This window comes from Thamnophis sirtalis, unplaced genomic scaffold, assembly GCF_051295495.1.
Source record: "Thamnophis sirtalis isolate CommonGarterSnake01/CBP01778 unplaced genomic scaffold, rThaSir2_p1.2 scaffold_1, whole genome shotgun sequence".
Lineage (NCBI taxonomy): Eukaryota > Metazoa > Chordata > Lepidosauria > Squamata > Natricidae > Thamnophis > Thamnophis sirtalis.
In genome coordinates, this window is record NW_028261381.1 from 115,527,520 (window position 1) to 115,547,158 (window position 19,639).

General features: G+C 37.8%; 1 protein-coding gene across 2 annotated transcripts in view; it reads right to left on the reverse strand.

Moving 5' to 3' along the window:
• Positions 1-19,639, reverse strand: part of EIF2AK4 (eukaryotic translation initiation factor 2 alpha kinase 4) — a 51,806-nt gene that overhangs the window by 13,268 nt on the left and 18,899 nt on the right. For both annotated transcript variants that reach the window (XM_087722934.1, XM_087722926.1), the window contains 14 exons: positions 18,523-18,950; positions 17,582-17,651; positions 17,150-17,233; positions 15,997-16,119; positions 14,409-14,513; positions 11,999-12,056; positions 11,190-11,269; positions 10,320-10,421; positions 9,017-9,067; positions 4,430-4,666; positions 2,305-2,380; positions 1,803-1,924; positions 1,425-1,474; positions 170-338 (listed from right to left, as the gene is read on the reverse strand). In XM_087722934.1, the coding sequence (XP_087579060.1) occupies positions 170-338; positions 1,425-1,474; positions 1,803-1,924; positions 2,305-2,380; positions 4,430-4,666; positions 9,017-9,067; positions 10,320-10,421; positions 11,190-11,269; positions 11,999-12,056; positions 14,409-14,513; positions 15,997-16,119; positions 17,150-17,233; positions 17,582-17,651; positions 18,523-18,950 (1,755 nt within the window). The remainder of the gene's footprint in view (positions 1-169; positions 339-1,424; positions 1,475-1,802; positions 1,925-2,304; positions 2,381-4,429; positions 4,667-9,016; positions 9,068-10,319; positions 10,422-11,189; positions 11,270-11,998; positions 12,057-14,408; positions 14,514-15,996; positions 16,120-17,149; positions 17,234-17,581; positions 17,652-18,522; positions 18,951-19,639) is intronic.

Here is a 19,639-nt window from a genome sequence, read left to right on the forward strand (position 1 = left end):
GCACCTACTCGGAATAGGAACACAGAAGGAACCAAGTCATACGTCTACTAGTCTTCTTAGAAAATAGGAGGAGTTAAATCCTGGATTCTCACATAGGAAGTGAAGAAAATAACATTCCCACCTCTGGCCCGATACCTTTTGGAAAGGTCAAGACAGAAAAAACACCTACTTGCAGCACAGGAAATTCCTGGATTATTTCACAGATTGTGTAGATGGTTTCTGCAATAGGTAAAAAACTATTTCCAGTAGGTGTGATGATATCAAATGCACATTCTAAGAGTTCTCTTGGATGACAACGATCTAGTTTCCGAGGCCTGAAAACTCGCTCAATGCAGTATCTAGAGAGATAAAAGTGTGCAGTTGAAACACCCGAAACCATCTTCTGTGGTAGTGTACATTAATCAATCTGTCCAGTTTTATCTACTCCAATTGGCCATGATTTCCCAAAGCATATTTCCCATTCTTTAGACTTGTTAACCTACGCTCCCATAATTCCCCTGTATTTGGGGACATGGTTTAATTATCAAACTTTGGCTGCAAATGTATGCAGCTTGGCCCTCAACAATTCCGGATGGTTTACAAGAAAGATGTTTCAAAAACATCGATTAAAAAAAAGAAAATAAAAGGTAAGATTGACAGAAAGGATCAGTATGAAGCGAGGGTTCTCACTCTTGCTCACAAAAAGCCTGAGCAAAGAGCCAGGATTTTATGGCTCTTCTAATCAACAGCAAAGTGGGGCATCACTTAGATCTTGAAAGAACCTCCTTCCAAAAAGCATGTGCTGCTACAGAGAAAGTGTGTTTCTGGGATCAAGAGATGACGTAGTTTAATTGAATGATCCTGAAGTGCACCAACCATGTAAGATCAAATAAGTCAGATAGATACTACGGGAGACAGGTAGCAACTCAGGCCCTATGCCATATATTGTAGGGCATTACAGGTAATGTTCAGCATCTTGAATCATGTTCAGAAGCAAACAGGCAATTAATGCAGCTTGCAAAGCAGAAGTTTTGCATGGGTTTATTGAAGCACCTTATCACTTCCTGCATCACCAGTTGAAACTTTTGGGTGGTGTCTAAGGGCAGCCTCAAGTAGACCATACTTCAATAGTCAAGCCATCAGGTAACCAGACATGAGATTCTATCTGAAAGGCCCACAATGACAATGAATGATGGGGATTGTGCTCCAATATACCTAAGGTGTATTATGGGATAGATTGCTTCAAGGGCCCTAAATAAGGATATATTACTGAAGATTCCTTTTAACTGCAGATGCCAGGAAATTCCATTCAAAATATGTGGCTTTCGGTAAACTTTGGTCCCTCTTCTAAGCCAGCTTTATTTTACAGAAGTACAATGCATAAACAATCCATCTTTGTCCAGTTTTGAAAATAAAAAAATGTATACCTGGGAGATTTCCCTTACCTTTTCAAGTTTGTTATATTATTTCTAGCTACAAATCTAGCAAATGGAATCTGAAATGAGATATAAAAGCAGGTTATAAACTGAAAAAAAGCAGTATAAAGCAAAATATAATTTTTATGGTTATCAATAGCAATCTTTAAGTGAAAATATAGTTTATAACATAAAGAAACCAAGATGTTTTACTCAGCATGTAAGCTTATCTTCCTATCGAACATGGAATTATACTGACATTTCTTTTCTTCCTTCCCAATGCATCCCCTTGTGCAAGCTCTTTAAATCAGTTTCTAATCCACAGTAGTTGATTTGCCCATACTGCTTGAGAACTACAGAAGATGGCAAGGCCAGTCCAAGATCCTTGAAGATGATATTCATACTCACTCTGAGATCATAAGGAAGCATCACCAGCATTCCACTGTGGTCCATCAAATATGATGCTTCATTGTGCTCATAAAGTTTTCTATTCCTAGGCATCAGCAGGGGAGTATGCATCTTGACAGCTCCTGTGCATAAATGATAATAACAGTATAATTTCATTGAACAAATATTTTTAAAGAAATTGTTTCAGTATTCACTTAACGTTCTCATTCTCACTTTTCAAATAAAGTATGTGTTTACGACTTGTTTCAAGTAGAGACATTTGAACTTCTGTGTATATTTGCTCAATGTTTCAATAAATCTAATTATATATAGCTGAAAACTCCAGTTAGTAGGCATATACTGTAAATATAATACTGAATATGCCTGACATTAATTCAAGAACAAGGTATGGAAGGTACCAGAAGTACAGTACCTATTTCTGCTGTCAGAATAATAATGCTGCATACCTCTCTTATAAAAATATTTCAGCCTAATTCAAGAATATCTATATAAGCATACATACCATGTCTTTTAAAAATTCGGCTAATTGTCTCACACACATGTTGTTGAATCTTGGTTGACCAAACTGTAAAGCTGCCCTAAAATTAACAGTGATCAGAGGTAAGCAATGCATTTTCCCCTTCAGTTACAAAAATAGAGAGTGCATCTAAACTATGAGCAGATTTATATTCATTGAGCTTAACATACTGTACTAATTAGCAAATATATTTTCAGTAAATATTTGCAGTTTCAAATCATCAAAGGAGGTTTCTATTCCCAAAAAGGGAATACTGAGTAATGTTTATTTGTTTCTTTCCCTTCATTAGCTTTTGAGAGTTTATATGCTTGAAATCTGTTTCTCATGCCTGCAATTTACTCCTACATTCCATCTCAACTCACAAATTAATACAGAGGACTTTGAAAACAGTGCCTGACTAGGCATTCCAATGCTTGTATTTTATTTGCACATGTTAAACTGTGTTTTCCTGATCTGCAGGAAATAGGATCCTAGGATTTTTTATTAACTTTTTTAAAAATGTGAAATACATTTCTGCAATGAATGTGTGCCATGTTTTGATTTTTTTTAAAAAGCTACTAGTTATAATAAATGGCAGTATAATGTTTAAATATATTTCAGAAATTCTGCCTTGAAAGGACTCAGATTGAAAAGGAAGCACAATCTACTGCATGTGAGTTGGGCAGCATAAAAGTTTAATAAATTATTAAAGGAAAAGGAAAAGTTCCCCTCCCACAGATGTGATAGTCGTTCCCGACTCTAGGGGGCAGTGCTCATCTCAGTTTCAAAGCCAAAGAGTTAGCGCTGTCCGAAGGCGTCTCCGTGATCATGTGGCCAGCATGACTAGATGCTGAAGGCACACGGAGCGCTGTTACCTTCCCACCAAAGGTGGTCCCTATTTTTCTATTTGTATTTTTACATGCTTTTGAACTGCTAGGCTACCAGAAGCTGGGACAAGTAATGGGAGCGCACTCTGTTACGCAGTGCTAGGGAATCAAACCACTGAACTGCTGACCTTTCTGATAAACAAGTTCAGCATCTTAGCCACTGAGCCACCACGTTCCTCTAATAAATTATTATTAAGCAAAAATAGATCAGGTTGGCCATAACTCTTGTCAATCTTCTGTAAGGCTTAAAGACCTGATTTGTCACTAGGCCTAAGATGGGGTTGAGCATTGCCTATTTTAATTATTATAGGTGGGTCTGTTTTTACTTTGGCTTTTGTTGTGTGTATGATTTTTTCCTTTTTTATATTTTTAACATGGTTAGAGTCATTAATTAGGGATGGGCAGCCCTATAAATTGAGTAATAAAACAAAATTATTACTGTATTTTTCAGAGTATAAGATGCACTGGAGTATAAGACGCAGCAAGGTTTTGAAGAGGGGAAAAACGTTTTTGCACTCTGCAAACCTCCCAAAAACGGCCCATTTTTGCGAAAAACTGGCTGTTTTTTTTTCTCAAAAAAAGGGCATAAATAACCCTTATAAGGCTTGTAGGGTGCTCCTGGGGGGTGGGCCCCCTAAAAACGAGCAAAAAATGCCTGTTTTTGCAAAAACAGGCCCATTTTTTGTCAAAAAAAGGGGCATGGATAGCCTTTAGGAAGCTTATAGAATGCTTCTGGGGGCTGGGAGGGCAAAAACCGGGCCATTTTTCGCTTATTTCTGTCCTCTCCAGACCCCAAGAGCTTTCTGAAAGCCTTCTAAAAGCTATGCACGGCCATTTTGATGAAGGAGCGAAGCAAAAAATGCTGTATGCAGTGTATAAGACCCAGATTTTCAGCCTCTTTTTTGATGGAAAAAGGTGCATCTTATACTGTGAAAAATGCGGTATTACGGCTTCAAAAGTAAATGAAAAGTGTTTATAAGACATAACAGGAAGCCACAGAGCAGCAACCAAAACAACCACTAACACTTTCTTCCCCTGCCAATTTTCATACTTTGTGTAACTGGAAGCATTAGAATTAGTCAAAGCAATATTTCCCAATGCTTTTCATTTTTCTTCCCCATTAGTCCCCCGCTTTTCTTTTTCTGTTTGTTGTTTCTTGTTCTGTTATTATTTTAAAAGCAATAAAATAAGATTCCAATCATATCTAAGTTGCTGTTTTTTTCAATGCAGACTTAAGAACACACCTTGAGGATATCACTGTCATAGGTATAATCTATTCCGGGAGAAATGCGCTGGGAGAATATTTGGTCCATCATGGTCCGGTATGATTTTCCGTCCACATTTGCTAAAGTATGATGAAGGACTTCATGAAGTTCAGACTCTTCCAACTGAGGTGGTGGAAGATGTTCACTTTTTAAGAGCTCCATAGCAGTTGGCCGTTTTGAAGGATCATGGTTCAATAGCCAAGCAATCACCAGTTTCTAAAAAGCCAAAATACATGGTGACATTTTAAATTTATAAATCAGAGTTTTCTTTCTAACTTCTATCTTTAGATCTGTCTTCCTAGTTATACACAATCAATATATATCATATTTGCAGCTATTGTCAGAAAATACAAAAATATGGAATAATCTTTCAGTCATGCTAATAAAATCTGTAAACTGTATAATATTCCAGTCATTTTTAAAAAATATTACTTCAATATTACTTTCTAAATATTCATTTTTTTTCAAGGAACTAGATTACTTTGATACGTATTATTTAATCCTAATGGGGCAAACAGACATTGATTATATATTTTGTTATTTGCAAAGTCATATCCGACCCATCGTGATCCCAGGGACAACGTTCCTCCAGGCCCTCCTGTCCTCTACCATCCTCTGAAGTCCATTTAAGCTCATGCCTACTGCTTCAGTGACTCCATCTGGCCACCTCATTTCTCTGTCGTCCCCTTCTTCTTTTGCCCTCAATCTTTCCCAGCATTGAAGATCCAGATCATGAATAAGGTCAGGTATGTAAGGATATATTTGACAGCAAATATTTGTGGGGAAGGTTGTTGAGAAGGTGGTGGCCTTTCAGCTCCAGCGGTCCTTGGAGGAAACCAGTTATCTAGATCCATTCCAGTCAGGCTTCAGGCCTGGCTACAGCACGGAAACCGCTTTGGTCGCATTGACCGATGATCTCTGGAGAGCTAGGGATAGAGGTCATGCCTCCATCCTAGTACTCCTTGACCTCTCTGCGGCTTTCGATACCATCGACCATGGTATCCTTCTGCGACGACTGCGGGAGGTGGGGGTGGGAGGCACTGTCTTACGGTGGTTCTCCTCTTACCTCTCGGACAGGTCGCAGTCGGTGTTAGTCGGAGGGCAGAGATCGACCCCTAGGCCCCTAACGTATGGGGTGCCGCAGGGTTCGGTCCTGTCCCCCCTTCTTTTTAATATCTACATGAAACCGCTGGGTGAGATCATTCGACGACACGGGATAAAATACCACCAGTATGCGGACGATACACAGCTGTATCTGTCTGCCCCGTGCCAACTCAATGAAGCGATGGACATGATGAGCCAGGGCCTTGAGGCTGTTAGAGACTGGATGGGGGTTAACAAGCTTGTACTCAATCCAGATAAGACCGAGTGGCTGCTGTGCTTCCCTCCCACTAATTGGCCAAGTGTTCCATCTCTCAGGCTGGGGGGTCAAATAGTACGCCCCTCAGACAGGGTCCGCAATTTGGGAGTCCTCCTGGACCCACAGCTGACTTTTGAACATCATTTGTCAGCTGTGACCAGGGGGGCATTCGCCCAGGTTCGCCTGGTGCACCAGTTGCGTCCCTACCTGAACCGGGAGGCTCTCACAATAGTCACTCGTGCCCTTGTGACCTCTAGGCTGGAGTACTGCAACGTGCTCTACATGGGGCTGCCCTTGAAGAGCATTCGGCGACTTCAGCTTGTCCAGAATGCAGCCGCGCGAGCGATCGTGGGTGCGCCTCGATTCACCCACGTAACACCTATCCTCTGCGAGCTGCACTGGCTGCCTGTTGATCTCCGGGTGCGCTTCAAGGTGCTAGTTGTCACCTACAAAGCCCTTCATGGTATTGGATCTGGGTACTTGAGAGACTGCCTACTGCCAATTACCTCCACTAGACCAATAAGATCCCATAGACTAGGCCTCCTCCGAATTCCATCAGCCGGCCAATGTCGACTGGCAACTACCCGGAGGAGGGCCTTCTCGGTGGCTGCTCCGACCCTCTGGAACGAACTCCCCGTGGGGATTCGTACCCTCACCACCCTCCAGGCCTTCCGCATAGCCCTTAAAAGCTGGCTGTTCCAACAGGTCTGGGGCTAAAGACTTGCAACCCCACTCGAATGGTATGACTGTTGTGTTTTTTAACGGTGCATGGTTTTCATGTTTGTAACTTGTCTGTTTTTTCCCCTCCCTTGAATTGTGAGCCGCCCTGAGTCCCCTCAGGGAAAAGGGCGGCATACAAATAAAGTAAAATCTAAAAATCTAAATCTAAGATGTAGTACACTTAAAGAGAACAATTACCATAAACTTAAACAACAGATTGCGACAGATTTGGCAAAACAGGGAAATTTACAATTATTAATAATAGGGAGAATATCAACAATCAAGATGAACATATTACCAAGGATTGTATATTTGTTCCAGACAATTCCAATTAGATTAGGGAAATATTATTTTGACGATTTAAACAAAATAGTGTTGAAGTATATTTGGCAGGGAAAAAAAGTGAGAATAAAACTAAAATTGTTACAAAATGCTAGAATAAGAGGAGGATTTGGTCTACCTAACTGGGAATTATATTATCAGGCAACAAGTTTGATGTGGGTCAAGGAATGGATAACATTAAGAAATTCTAGATTATTGACTGTAAAAGGAGATGATTTGTTGTTGGGATGGCACGCTTTCATATGGTATAAGGGAACAAAAACGCAGGGGTATTTTAGAAGACATTATATATGCAAGGCTTTGCTATTAAATTGGGAAAAGATTAAAAGGCAACATTACTTAAAAATTACAATCTGGTTATCAACTATTGAAGCTTTTTCATATCCAATAATATACAAAAAGGAACTAACAGTTAGATATGGTGAAATATTGAATGCAAAGGGTGAACTTAAATCTATGCAAGAATCGGAACAGCAGGGTATAAAGATGAACTGGTTTACATCTTAAAATGGAAGGTTTCCATGATAAAATGACTGAGTTAGATAAAATTTTGATAGGTACTGATGAAAAGGTAATTTAAAAACTATATGAATATTTATTAGAAGCTAAGCTAGAAGAAGAATATGTTAAAGAATCTATGATTGCTTGGGGGAAAAACTTTGGACATGGAATTGATTTAGAGAATTGGCAGAAATTGTGGTCTCAAAATTATAAAATGACAAAATCAACAGCATATAAAGAAAATTTGTATAAGATGTTTTATAGGTGGCACTTATCCCCGACAAGAATAGAAAGAATGTTCAAGAATAAATTGGAAAAGTGTTGGAAATGTCATCAGATACCAGGTTCACATTACCATATGAAGTGGACTTGCATAGAAGCTAAAACATATTGGACTAAAATCCACACCTGGTTGGAAAAAACGATACAAAAACATATAAACTTTAAACCAGAAATCTTTCTATTGGGAATTATACCGGAAATATACAATAGAGAAATGAAATATTTGAATGTAAATGTGTTAACGGCAGCTAGAATTGTATTTGCTAAAAATTGGAAAAATGAGAAAATACCAACGCAGGAGGAAGTTATTTACAAAATAATGGAATGTGCAGAAATGAGTAAATTGACATTTGAAATTAGAGAACAAGAAGATAAACAATTTTATAAGACATGGGATTTATTTTATCAATGGTTAGATAAAAAAACATGGAAATGAAAGATACTAGAGAAAGTTACCAATACAAAAATAATAGAATGACATTGAATATAATATAAATATATATTATTATTGGATAGATTGAAGATGATGTAATGAATTGTTATAATATAAATGATCCCAATATTTAGTGTAGTTCATTGAAAGTGAAGTAATAAATAGTGATAGTCAAACAAATAAGGTACAATGATAATAATGTATATAATATATTGGATTTGATAATATGTGAATTGATATAAATTGCAAGTGATGACTATGGAAAGGATGCATAAAACCCCTGTAACCAATCGACACTCTGTATGTGATGAAAGATGGTTTTATGTTTTATGTCTTGTTTATGTTTGTCTAAAAATTAAAAAAAAATCTTAAAAAAAATATTTCCTAGCATTAGGCTCTTCTCCAGTGACTCCTTCCTTCTCATTAGGTGGCCAAAGTATCTCAGTTTCATCTTCAGGATCTAGCTTTCTAAAGAGCAGTCAGGGTTGATCTCTAGATATTAGGAGATCTAGATATCTCCTCTAGATAGATTATATATTATTAACTGCCAATAAAGGAAAATATTTGTAGCTCAGGGTTAAAATGAGGGGTTCTTGCTCCTCTCTGAGCTTGGCTGTTTTCTTGCAGATGTTTTATTACCCAAATTAGGTAACACCATCAATCACTGTTATTTACCTAATGTTATTTACTTTGGGTGATGAAACTGGTGTAAACAAACAATCAAGCTCAGAGAGCACCAAGGACCCCTCATTATTATTCATTATTTTCAAATTTAACTAGGAAACAGACCAGTATTAATCTCAATGGAGGAAACAGATACCACCCTGGGTTGCTCTGGCAGTAAGACGGGCAGTCTCTAAATTTGATAAACAAATACATTAAATTGTTAACACACAATATAACCATTACTTTTTTAAAAAGTGAATACCTGTTTTGCATTTTTTACTTCATCAAAGTCTTCTGGAAATTCAATAAATGGCTGAAAAACAAAACACATTAGAATAATGTGATCACCTTAAAGGTTATATCAAAATGAAAATATCTTTGTCATTTATAATTATGTAGGGTAGCCTTTCCCAACCTAATGACTTTCAGGAGAATTACACCTCGATTTTTTTAGTTCCCAGCAGCGGATCCAAGAGTCATACTAGCTAGGCATTATGAATGTTGAAATCGTATCTAGAAGGTGCCAAATTGGGTAAATATATGAATAACAGACTGGTAAGTAAGCCAATTTCTCACCTGTCTTTCTACTGTGCCCTACAATACCTAATACGAGCAATTGTATGGCGTAAATCCTGTATCTTTTTATACCATTACATAGTTAATGTAAACCAGAGGTAAGCAAAGTGTAAAAAAAGAAGTGTTTCACAAAATACATTAAGTGGAGACAAAGCATCGGTCTTCAAAGCGCTAAAGCAGTCACCTCTTTCAGAAGGTTCAAGTGCCAGCTTCAAAAGCTGTTTCCATCCATATCCATACATACATCCATGCCCAGCTACTGTGTCCATATAGGTACAGTTATGAAGCAACTAAGCATCCCTTGCAAAAGATGTGGCAGCTTAAATAGTCCAAAGAGAAATTTTTCATTTAAGCTCATGTTTTATGACACACCTCTTATTAATGCTTTGTCCTAATACAGGTAGTCCTTGAATTACAACCAGAATTGGGACCAGAATTACCATCGCTAAGTAAAATAATTGTTAAGACAGTCACACCTGCTTTTATGAACTTTTTTCCCATGGTCATTAAGCAAAGCAACAAGGTTCTTGGTAGAATCACATGGTAGTTAACAGTCTCCAGCTTCCCCCATTGATTTTACTTGTCAGAAACCAGTTCGGAGCTGGCGTCTTTCTATAAATCTTGGTGGGGTGTGTGTGGAGTGCTGGCTTTGTTTCAGTAAGTGGATTGATTAGCTGTGTGGTTTTATCATGATTGGTAGATTGGTGCTGGCTGTGTGTCCATTGCTGTTTTGTGCTGTAACGGCCTGGGTGGTAGGTGGGGTTCATTTGTTGACTAGGGTTGGTTTCCAGATGTCTGGTAGGTGGGAGATATCGTCACGTTTATTCATGTTGTGTGGGTGTTTCTCTATTTCGATAGCTTCCATAATTATTTTATATGAGTTAGTCTTATATGACCTAGAGAGCAATTGCCATGAATTTTTCTTTTTAAAAAACTGTCCTATCTAATAAGTTGTTGCCAGACAAATTATAAATGAAATTTATACATACAAGCCTTAACTGACTAAGAACAAAGATTCTTTCCGATGCGGTAGTCATTGGATGATAGGACATCTCAAAGAATATTATACCCAAGCTGAAGAGGTCCACTTTCTAGAAAAAGAAAACTGAAAGTCAGTATACTTGCAAGAAATAGAATCTGGAATCTAAACAGTCCCGGTATCTTACTTAATCAGATTGCTTATCTTATAGTGGTCCCATTAAAAAAAATATTGTGAAAGAGAGTGCAAAGAACGCTTGACTGAAAAATGAATTCTAGGACAGTTGAGAAAATAACAATGACACTGTACAATTGCTGCCATTATACTTTTATATAATACTAATGTTTGAAGTAAACAAAATATAGTATGCAAATATCTCACTAGGCAAGAGAAAAGTGTGCCTAAAAATGTAAATAGTCAATATGTAAAATCAATCCTCTTTTAAAACTTCTACACTATAGCAAGTGCCATTCTAAAGGCTTTCCCCTATCAATAATAAAAGGTTGTTAAAATTGTTATTGCTTCTTATATCCTCTTTGTCTGCCTATACATCAGTGTTTCTCAATCTTAGCAACTTTAAGAGATGTGGACTTTTCAACCCCAAGAATTCTGGGAGTTGAAGTCCACACTTCTTAGAGTTGCCAAGATTGAGACACACACTATAAAACATGCAGGAAACTTCAGTAAAGCAAAACCAATGTGTTGTAATAGTTTCAAGTTTCAAGTTCAAGTTTAATTTTATTTATTTATTTAATAGAGTAAATGGCAATCTTTGGATCTAAGGAACAAACCTGGCTCCAAAAACCCCCATTGTGGATTTCACATGATATCACTGAGGCAATTTCCCTGATAAGAATGTAAGTCTTATGGACATTTTTACCTGATTGTATGTAGATTTAGTACTTCCTTGGACTTCTGGACTCACATAAAGAGCAGTGCCAACCATTCCTGTTAAGTTTCCTATTAAAAACCAAAGATTTAATTATTGAACTTTATTAACTGCTTTCCTGCCTTTTAAATGCTTAGAAAGTAACTCACACATTTTACATTATAGCTTGAAAATGCAATTATTCTACAGTCAGTTTGCAAGTTTGAATACAAGTAGAGATATTTGTCTAAATATTTTACCAAATTAGACTTTTTGTATCTCCTTTGCTTTGTAATCTGAGCTGTAAATATGTATGTGTGGCTATGTGTTCTTTTAAAATCTAAGCTTTCAGTATTTACTGAAACTCTTTATATTATAGGTATTCACTGTATTTTTACCAATATTATGTAAATTATTTTATGGTCACAATCCCTGTTTCATTAAAAAATGATTAGGGAAATGTTGAAGAAAAGTCCTTGATCAGAAGCAGACTAGAAGGTAATAAGAAAAGACAAGAGAGGTTCAAACTGCTAATGTATACAATGGAGCTACTATTGTTCACAACAGAATGCTAGAAACATTTGTTAGAACAAGTCATAAATATGAACATTTCTTAGTGTTCAAATATGAAAATTAATCCTAAATGGTAGGGTATTATTGGGACTTGCTAGCAATCGACATAAGGTTACTTAAAAATTAAGCTTGGTCAGCATTTGAATGCTATCCCTGATCCTGTCATTGGAAAGATATAAATTCATTTCAATCTGCATTTCAAAACTATATGTTTAAAGAAGCAGGGAAACATGCTGCTTTATACCTACCCAATGGATCATTTGCAACCACATTTTGGTTGGAAACTTCTCCAGGTTTAGAGTCTACCTGAAAAAGAAAAATGCACCATATCTGGTTATATAGATCACACTCTTAGATCTGAATAATGGCTGGAAAGTAATACAATACAATACAATACAATACAATACAATACAATACAATACAATACAATACAATACAATAGTAGAGTTGGAAGGGACCTTGGAGGTCTTCTAGTCCAACCCCCTGCCTAGGCAGGAAACCCTATACCATTTCAGACAAATGGCTATCTAACATCTTCTTAAAGACTTCCAGTGTTGAGGCATTCACAACTTCTGGAGACAAGCTGTTCCACTGATTAATTCTTATGTCAGGAAATTTTTCCTCAGTTCTAAGTTGATTCTCTCCTTAATTAGTTCCACCCATTGCTTCTTGTTCTATCCTCAGGTGCTTTGGAGAATAGTTTGACTCCCTCTTCTTTGTGGCAACCCCTGAGTTATTGGAACACTGCTATTATGTCTCCCCTAGTCCTTCTTTTCATTGAACTAGACATACCCAGTTCCTGCAACCGTTCCTCAAATGTTTTAGCCTCCAGACCCCTAATCATCTTTGTTGCTCTCCTCTGCACTCTTTCTAGAGTCTCCACATCTTTTCTACATCGTGGTGACCAAAACTGAATGCAGTATTCCAAGTGTTGCCTTACCAAGGCATTGTAAATTGGTATTAACACTTCACGTGATCTTGATTCTATCCCTCTGTTTATGCACCCTAGAATTGTGTTGGCTTTTTTGGCAGCTGCTGCACACTGCTGGCTCATATTTAAATGGTTGTCCACTAGGTTTCCAAGACCCCTATCACAGTTACTACTATTGAGCAAGGTACCACCTATACTGTACCTGTGCATTTTGTTTTTCTTGCCTAAATGTAGAACCTTCCTTTTTTTACCATTGAATTTCACTTTGTTAGATAGTGCCCAATATTCAAGTTTGTCAATATTCTTCTGTATCTTAAGCCTATCTTCTGGAGTGTTGGCTATTCCTGCCATCTTGATGTCATCTGCAAATTTGATGAGTTCCCCATTTATCCCCTCATCCAGATCATTGATGAGGATGTTGAAGAGTACTGGGCCTAAAACAGAGCCTTGAGGTACCCCACTGCATACTTCCCTCCATGTAGATGCAGTTCCATTGAGGACTACACGTTGAGTGTGGTTGGTCAGCCAGTTACGAATCCATCTGCTGGTGATGCTGTCTAACCCACATTCTTCTACTTTATCTAGTAGTAGGATATCTTATCAAATGCCTTACTGAAGTCCAAGTAAACTATATCGACGGCATTTCTCTGGTACACTAATTTTGTCACATTATGAAAGAATGCAATAAGATTAGTCTGGCATGATCTGTTTTTGACAAACCCATGTTGGCTTTTGGCTATTACTTTGTTTGCTTCTAGGTGTTCGCTAATTCGTTGCTTGATTATCTTTTCCAGAATCTTTCCTGCTATTCAGGTCAGGCTGATAGGTCTGTAGTTTCCTGGATCTGTTTTTTCCCCCTTTTTTGAAGATGGGAACCACATCAGCTCTTTTCCAGTCCTCTGCTCCAGGATCTCTGAAAGATATAGTTCAGTGGTTCTGAGATCTTGTCTGCCAGTTCTTTTAGAACCCTGAGGTGTAATCCACCCGGTCCTGGTGATTTGAACCTGTCTAGGGTAGACAGGTGCTCACTTACCATTTCTTTCCCTATTTCAACTTGTGTTCCTAATCTGATTTTTGTGGTGCTGTTTTTGATAGGTTGGACTGTTTTATCCCTTTTTGTAAAGACAGATGCAAAAAATGAGTTAAATAGTTCTGCTTTCTCCCTGTTGCTTGTCACCTTCTTGCCACATTCTCCCAGCAATGGACCAATTGTTTCCTTAACCTTTTTCTTGTTTTTAACATGTTGGAAGAAGCTTTTTTTAATTATTTTTTACTTTTGTGGCAAAAACAGCATTGTTTGAAAATGTATGCAAATGGCAATGCATTAGACTTCAGTCCCTATTCAGTTATGGAACTCATTAGCTGGATCTTGAACTAGTCAGTGAGGATACAAATATGATGTTGACAAGTATGTAAACCATAATATGATGCACAGCAGTAATGGTAGTCTCTTATTTTAACTATTGGTTCGGTAGTATCTGGGCATGTGCCCGTGATAACATCTGGGTGGGAGGGCGGAGCCTTGCGCCACCGCCACTAACGTTTCTCCTAAACCGGTGCAAACTGGCAGAATACCACCTCTGATGCACAGTGTACGAATTAACATATTTCCTGAAGATGTATTTATTAAATATATAAGCTAAAATTAAAACATTGCCTTGTTCTATAAATAATAATATATCATAAATTATATATTACAGCATACACCTTTTTTTATAAACACTTACTGTATTAGCTGGGTGATCTGTTGCCAAACCAAAGTCACCAATTTTCACATGATCTTCTGAATCTAAAAAAATGTTGACAGGTTTCAGATCTCGGTGAATCATTCCCTTTAATAAAATCAAATAAAGTTTGATATGAAACAGTGTGCATATGAATCACACTTCAAACAGAATATAAGATTGGACCCTCAAGCATGAGTCAGCTCAGCCTTTAAGAGTAGTGGGGCAAACTTTGTTTACATTTCTATATTCGATGATGATTATCAGAAGTCATGATCAAGATGATAAGATGATGATGATGATTATATGGGCACAGTCTTTGAAAACTGCCTAGAATATTATAGCATATGTTATAAATACTTTTATTATTGTTAATGCTACTTGTGAGCCTCCTTGGTTAGGATTTGTATTCTAAAAACAGGATATATTACCAAATACAGCACTAATACTACTGAAAGCCAGTTTGTTGTGGTTAAGGCATCAAGTTAGAAACTGAGAGACTGTGAGTTCTAACCAGGTCTTAAATACAAAGCCAGCTGGGTGAACTTGGCAAGTCACTCTCTCTCAGCCTTAAGAAGAAATCTTAAGAAAACTGCAGCATCTAGTCTAGGTAGTCACCAGGAGTCAAAAACTGATTTAAAGATACCTCCTCCTAAAACCATCTAATATAACCATAACTGTTTATAATTTCATTATTAACAGCAGCACACAAAGTGATTTCAAAGATATATGTGCGCAACTTTGATTCAATATTATTACAATAGAAGTAATATTGCAAACCAGCCAGAGATAACTAAATACCCAGAAAATGTTAGAACATGGGGAACATGGATAAAGAAAAAAGATATCGTAATGGTATTAATAGCAAATCAATAATATCCCAAACTTGGGATATGAACAATAACCTATCTAGCCTGGAGGTTTTGGAGAGGTCAAGTGTGCACGCAGAATTGGCACTGAAGCTTTATGCTGCAAAATAACACTTGCTTGAAATGGTGTGTATCTTCCTAGAATCACCTATTTTCCAAGGGGATGGGAAAGGAGAGGAAAATCAGTTAAAACCTGTCTCATTCTATTATATTGTATATAGCTTCACTAGCTCAGCCAGTAGCATGCCCAGAATATTAAATAAACAAATCTAAAAAAAAAAATTAAGAAAAGGTTTTACAATATCCCATAAAATCTAATATTACGTGGTTAAGAAAATTCAAAATAAAGCTACATATAGCAAAATGTGCCAAGTTTTGTTGGTACAACCAGGAAGGACACCAGATTTGCAAAGTAGGATTTAACAGGTTACCTATCTCTGACTAAGGAGACACATCAGATGGTTAGTCAGATGGTTATCTTGCTGGCAAAAGCAAACATATATTGTTTTGGATTGTTGAAATAGATAAGGAGTTTTGCTTAGGCTTAAAGATGTGGCTTCTGAGTCAGATATACTGGGAAGCACAAATGAAAACTGGATAGCAATGCAATAATTGAAACTTCCCCTGCCTTTATCAAGGCCAGAATAATTTTTTGGTAAATAATTAACTAAACCCAATAAAGTACAAGATATGTGCATGGGCTTGACATGACCATCACTGACCTTTTCATGGATATAAGCTAAACCATCCAATATTTCCCGGAAAAGTCTCCAAAGACGATTGGTATCTTGGTATAAACCTTGATCAATGGTATCTCGTAATGTGCTCTTTTCACAATATTCCATCTTTAAATGCAAAAGGGGGGAAAAATTGAAAGCATTTGGGAAGATCACATGTATAACTGTTACTATTCTACAACCCAGATTTGGGGTGATTAATCATTCAAATACTAGAGGCTTCTCCTTTAAAAGAAATTTATTTAAAGATATGTATTCTGACTGGCTAAATTTAATCCTTTTTTTTTTGAGGGCAGACAATGGAAGGAGACAAAGAAGGAAAACTATAGGTTTGTTTGCCTGAATTTCATTTGCTTAGCTGCCTGACTGGAAAAAAATAAGCCCTTTAAAAAAACCAATGTCTTTTCACCTTGTTATGCTAAGAAGAAAGAAGTTTATGTGATTCATAAGAATGCTTCTGCATACTTATATTGTTTGATCAATTCTAAGGGTGTATAACACTTAGTCACGGTAGCCATTACCGTTTTCAAAGGTACAATGTATTTGATTAACCCAGACACATCAATTTTGAATATTTCCTGCAACGGAATGAAGCAAATATTATACAAAGTGGTTTGTTTTAAAGATCAGCCAAAGCTTTTAACACCTGTTCTGCATGTGGATTATTTCTCACATCAGATGCAACAGGTAGAATGTTCTTTTCCCGCAGCAGGGGGCAGTATCTGGTTGATCTTAAGAAGCTAATGGAATTAATACATGGAGGGGAGACAATCAGGAAATCACAAAACTTTAACCTAGAGTTGAAAATCCTACAGTAATAAGGTCCAAACTGAGCAATCAAAACACATCCCAGCACAACATCTCATGTCCATATTGAAAACAACATGCATGTTTCCATGTAGTTATTAGGAGCTGGGCTTGAGTTGAGAGATTTTGTTATTTTAAGCATGCTCTGAAATCATAAATTGTTTGCTTCTAAAACTTGTAAGGCTGAAAAAAACTACTTCTCACTGATTTCTTAGATGGCTTCTGATGATACTGGATACTGACTGTAACGTTACTTCTATCTCAGAAACAGAAAATGTTCATTTTATTCTGAATATATTTATTCTGGCTGTACCAAATGATAATTTCCAACCTGAATATAAAGATGGTGCACAGTCTGAATCACTGATGTTTTGTTTTCTTCACTAGAACTATCTTTTTCCTTGTAGTCTTCATCCTAGATCACAAAAATACAGAAGTACAATATAAGCAAACTTAATTCTTCACTACATATATTTAATCAGTCCATAAATCCACAGATAACATTTCTTTCATTTAAAAACAGCATTCTTAAGTGCTGAAATGCCAAATAAACCCGTTTTATTTATATTCTACTACCCAACATCACAACATGATGCTGGGTACAAATATTCTTATCAATAAAGCAAATAGCAACATTACTGTGGCTTTTAACTGTAAGCAGAATCATATGACAATACATGCTGTAGAGCTTTTGATTATCAGATTTTGAATCCACATATTTGAAAGAGGATGCTTAAAGATGTATTTTCAATAGAATATTTACCATCATCTGATTTCTACTATTGCCTTCTTCATGATCAAAAATGATATCACTTTCAGAATCTGCTGCTGGCCTAAATCAAGAAACAAGAACTTTTAAATATCGAAATCTTTGCAGAAGGTGCTTTTTTAATTTTTCCCTCACATGTTCCACAGAGGTATGTTTAATGGTAATTCATCAAGTTCAAAAATTACTCTATTGCTGTGATACTTAATTCTAGTTTCATTTATTAATTTAATTATGAGTTTTTATAGTTTTAATTATCCAGTACACTAGAATAGATCTGACCTATTTAATTAAATGCCATGTATAATCATATTAAAATCATATTAAAATAAAAGATGACAATAAAGACTATAGCATCTCACAGGCAAAAATCCTAAAAGGTGGTTTATCTTCCACTTCCGATTTGTCCGTAGGGCCTATTTTCGTCTTCTGGAGCCTTCAGGGAAGCATCCTGAAGGTCTCTGAAGGCTCCGGAGGACTAAAATGTACAAATCAGAAATGACTTCCGCTTTGCTTATAGGGTCGTTTTTCGCCCACCAGAGCCTTCAGGGAAGCCTCGTGAAGGTCCCTGAAGGCTCTGGAGGACTAAAACCGGCCCTGCGAGCAAACCGGAAGTCCGTTCCCGAACTTCCAGCTTGCCTCTGGAGGCCTCCGGGAGGGCGGGGGAGGCTGTTTTCTCCCTCCCCAGGCTCCTATAAAGCCTCTGGAGCTTGAGGTGGGCAAAAAAGGCATGCAAAAAATGTGGGTGAGTGCTAGTCATGCGCTCATGCGGGCTGGGGGTCGTGCATTGCATTATGGGTGTGGCACGCCTGCACACGACCCCCCTGCACTCCCCCCACTTTTGGGACACGAGCCAAAAAAGGTTTGCCATCACTCATCTAATTAATTAATGGTAAACAAGCAAAAGGAAAGCAGAGAAACAAAATGTTCCTACTTACAAGAAAGACTGCGAAAAGACTCCTTCCCCTTCATCATCGTCGTCATCATCATCATCACTGGATTCCTGATCAGCTCCGCTGAACCTGGCACTGGACGATCTTTCACAAGAGGTGCTCCACTCCACCGAACTGGTCAGGATAGGAGGAGGGGCGTTTGCTTCTATGTCATCCACAAACACCTGCTCACCTTTCCCGTTCTCAGCCAGCTTCTCAGCTATTTTCTTCTCTTCAGTGCTTTCTGATGCAGAACTGTTAAGCAGAGGACCCTCATATTTCTCTATCCAGGCGTTGTAATATCGCACAATGTTCTCATGGTTTAGTCGTGACAAAAGCGTTACTTCCCCTTTGATTCTTCGAAACTGCTTGCTTGTGGGATTTATACGAATACGCTTCACAGCATAACAGCAACCATCTAGATTGTTCTGGACCTGCCCATTGAAAAATTTTATAAGACAGATGTTTCAATGGAGATCAGAGGTGGTATTCAGCCAGTTCTGACCGGTTGTAGTGAACTGGTAGCGGAAATTTTGTGTAGTTCAGAGACCGGCAAATACTACTTCTGACTGGCCCCGCCCGCATCCATTCGCTGCCTCCCAAGTACCAGCTGATTGGATTCCCAGCTGATCCTTTTGTTGCCCTGCACAGGAGAACAGAGCTGGAAAGCAGGTTAGTGGGGTGGGGAGGGAATGGGGATTTTACAGTATCCTTGCCCTGGAGTGGGGTGGAAATGGAGATTTTACAGTATTCTTGCCCTGGAGTGGGATGGAAATGGAGAACTGGAGTAGGGTGGAAATGGAGATTTTACAGTATCCTTGCCCTGGAGTGGGATGGAAATGGAGATTTTACAGTATCCTTGCCCTGGAGTGGGATGGAAATGGAGATTTTACAGTATACTTGCCCTGGAGTAGGGTGGAAATGGAGATTTTACAGTATCGTTGCCCTGGAGTGGGGTGGAAATGGAGATTGTACAGTATCCTTGCCCTGGAGTGGGATGGAAATGGAGATTTTACAGTATACTTGCCCTGGAGTAGGGTGGAAATGGAGATTTTACAGTATCGTTGCCCTGGAGTGGGGTGGAAATGGAGATTGTACAGTATCGTTGACCTGGAGTGGGGTG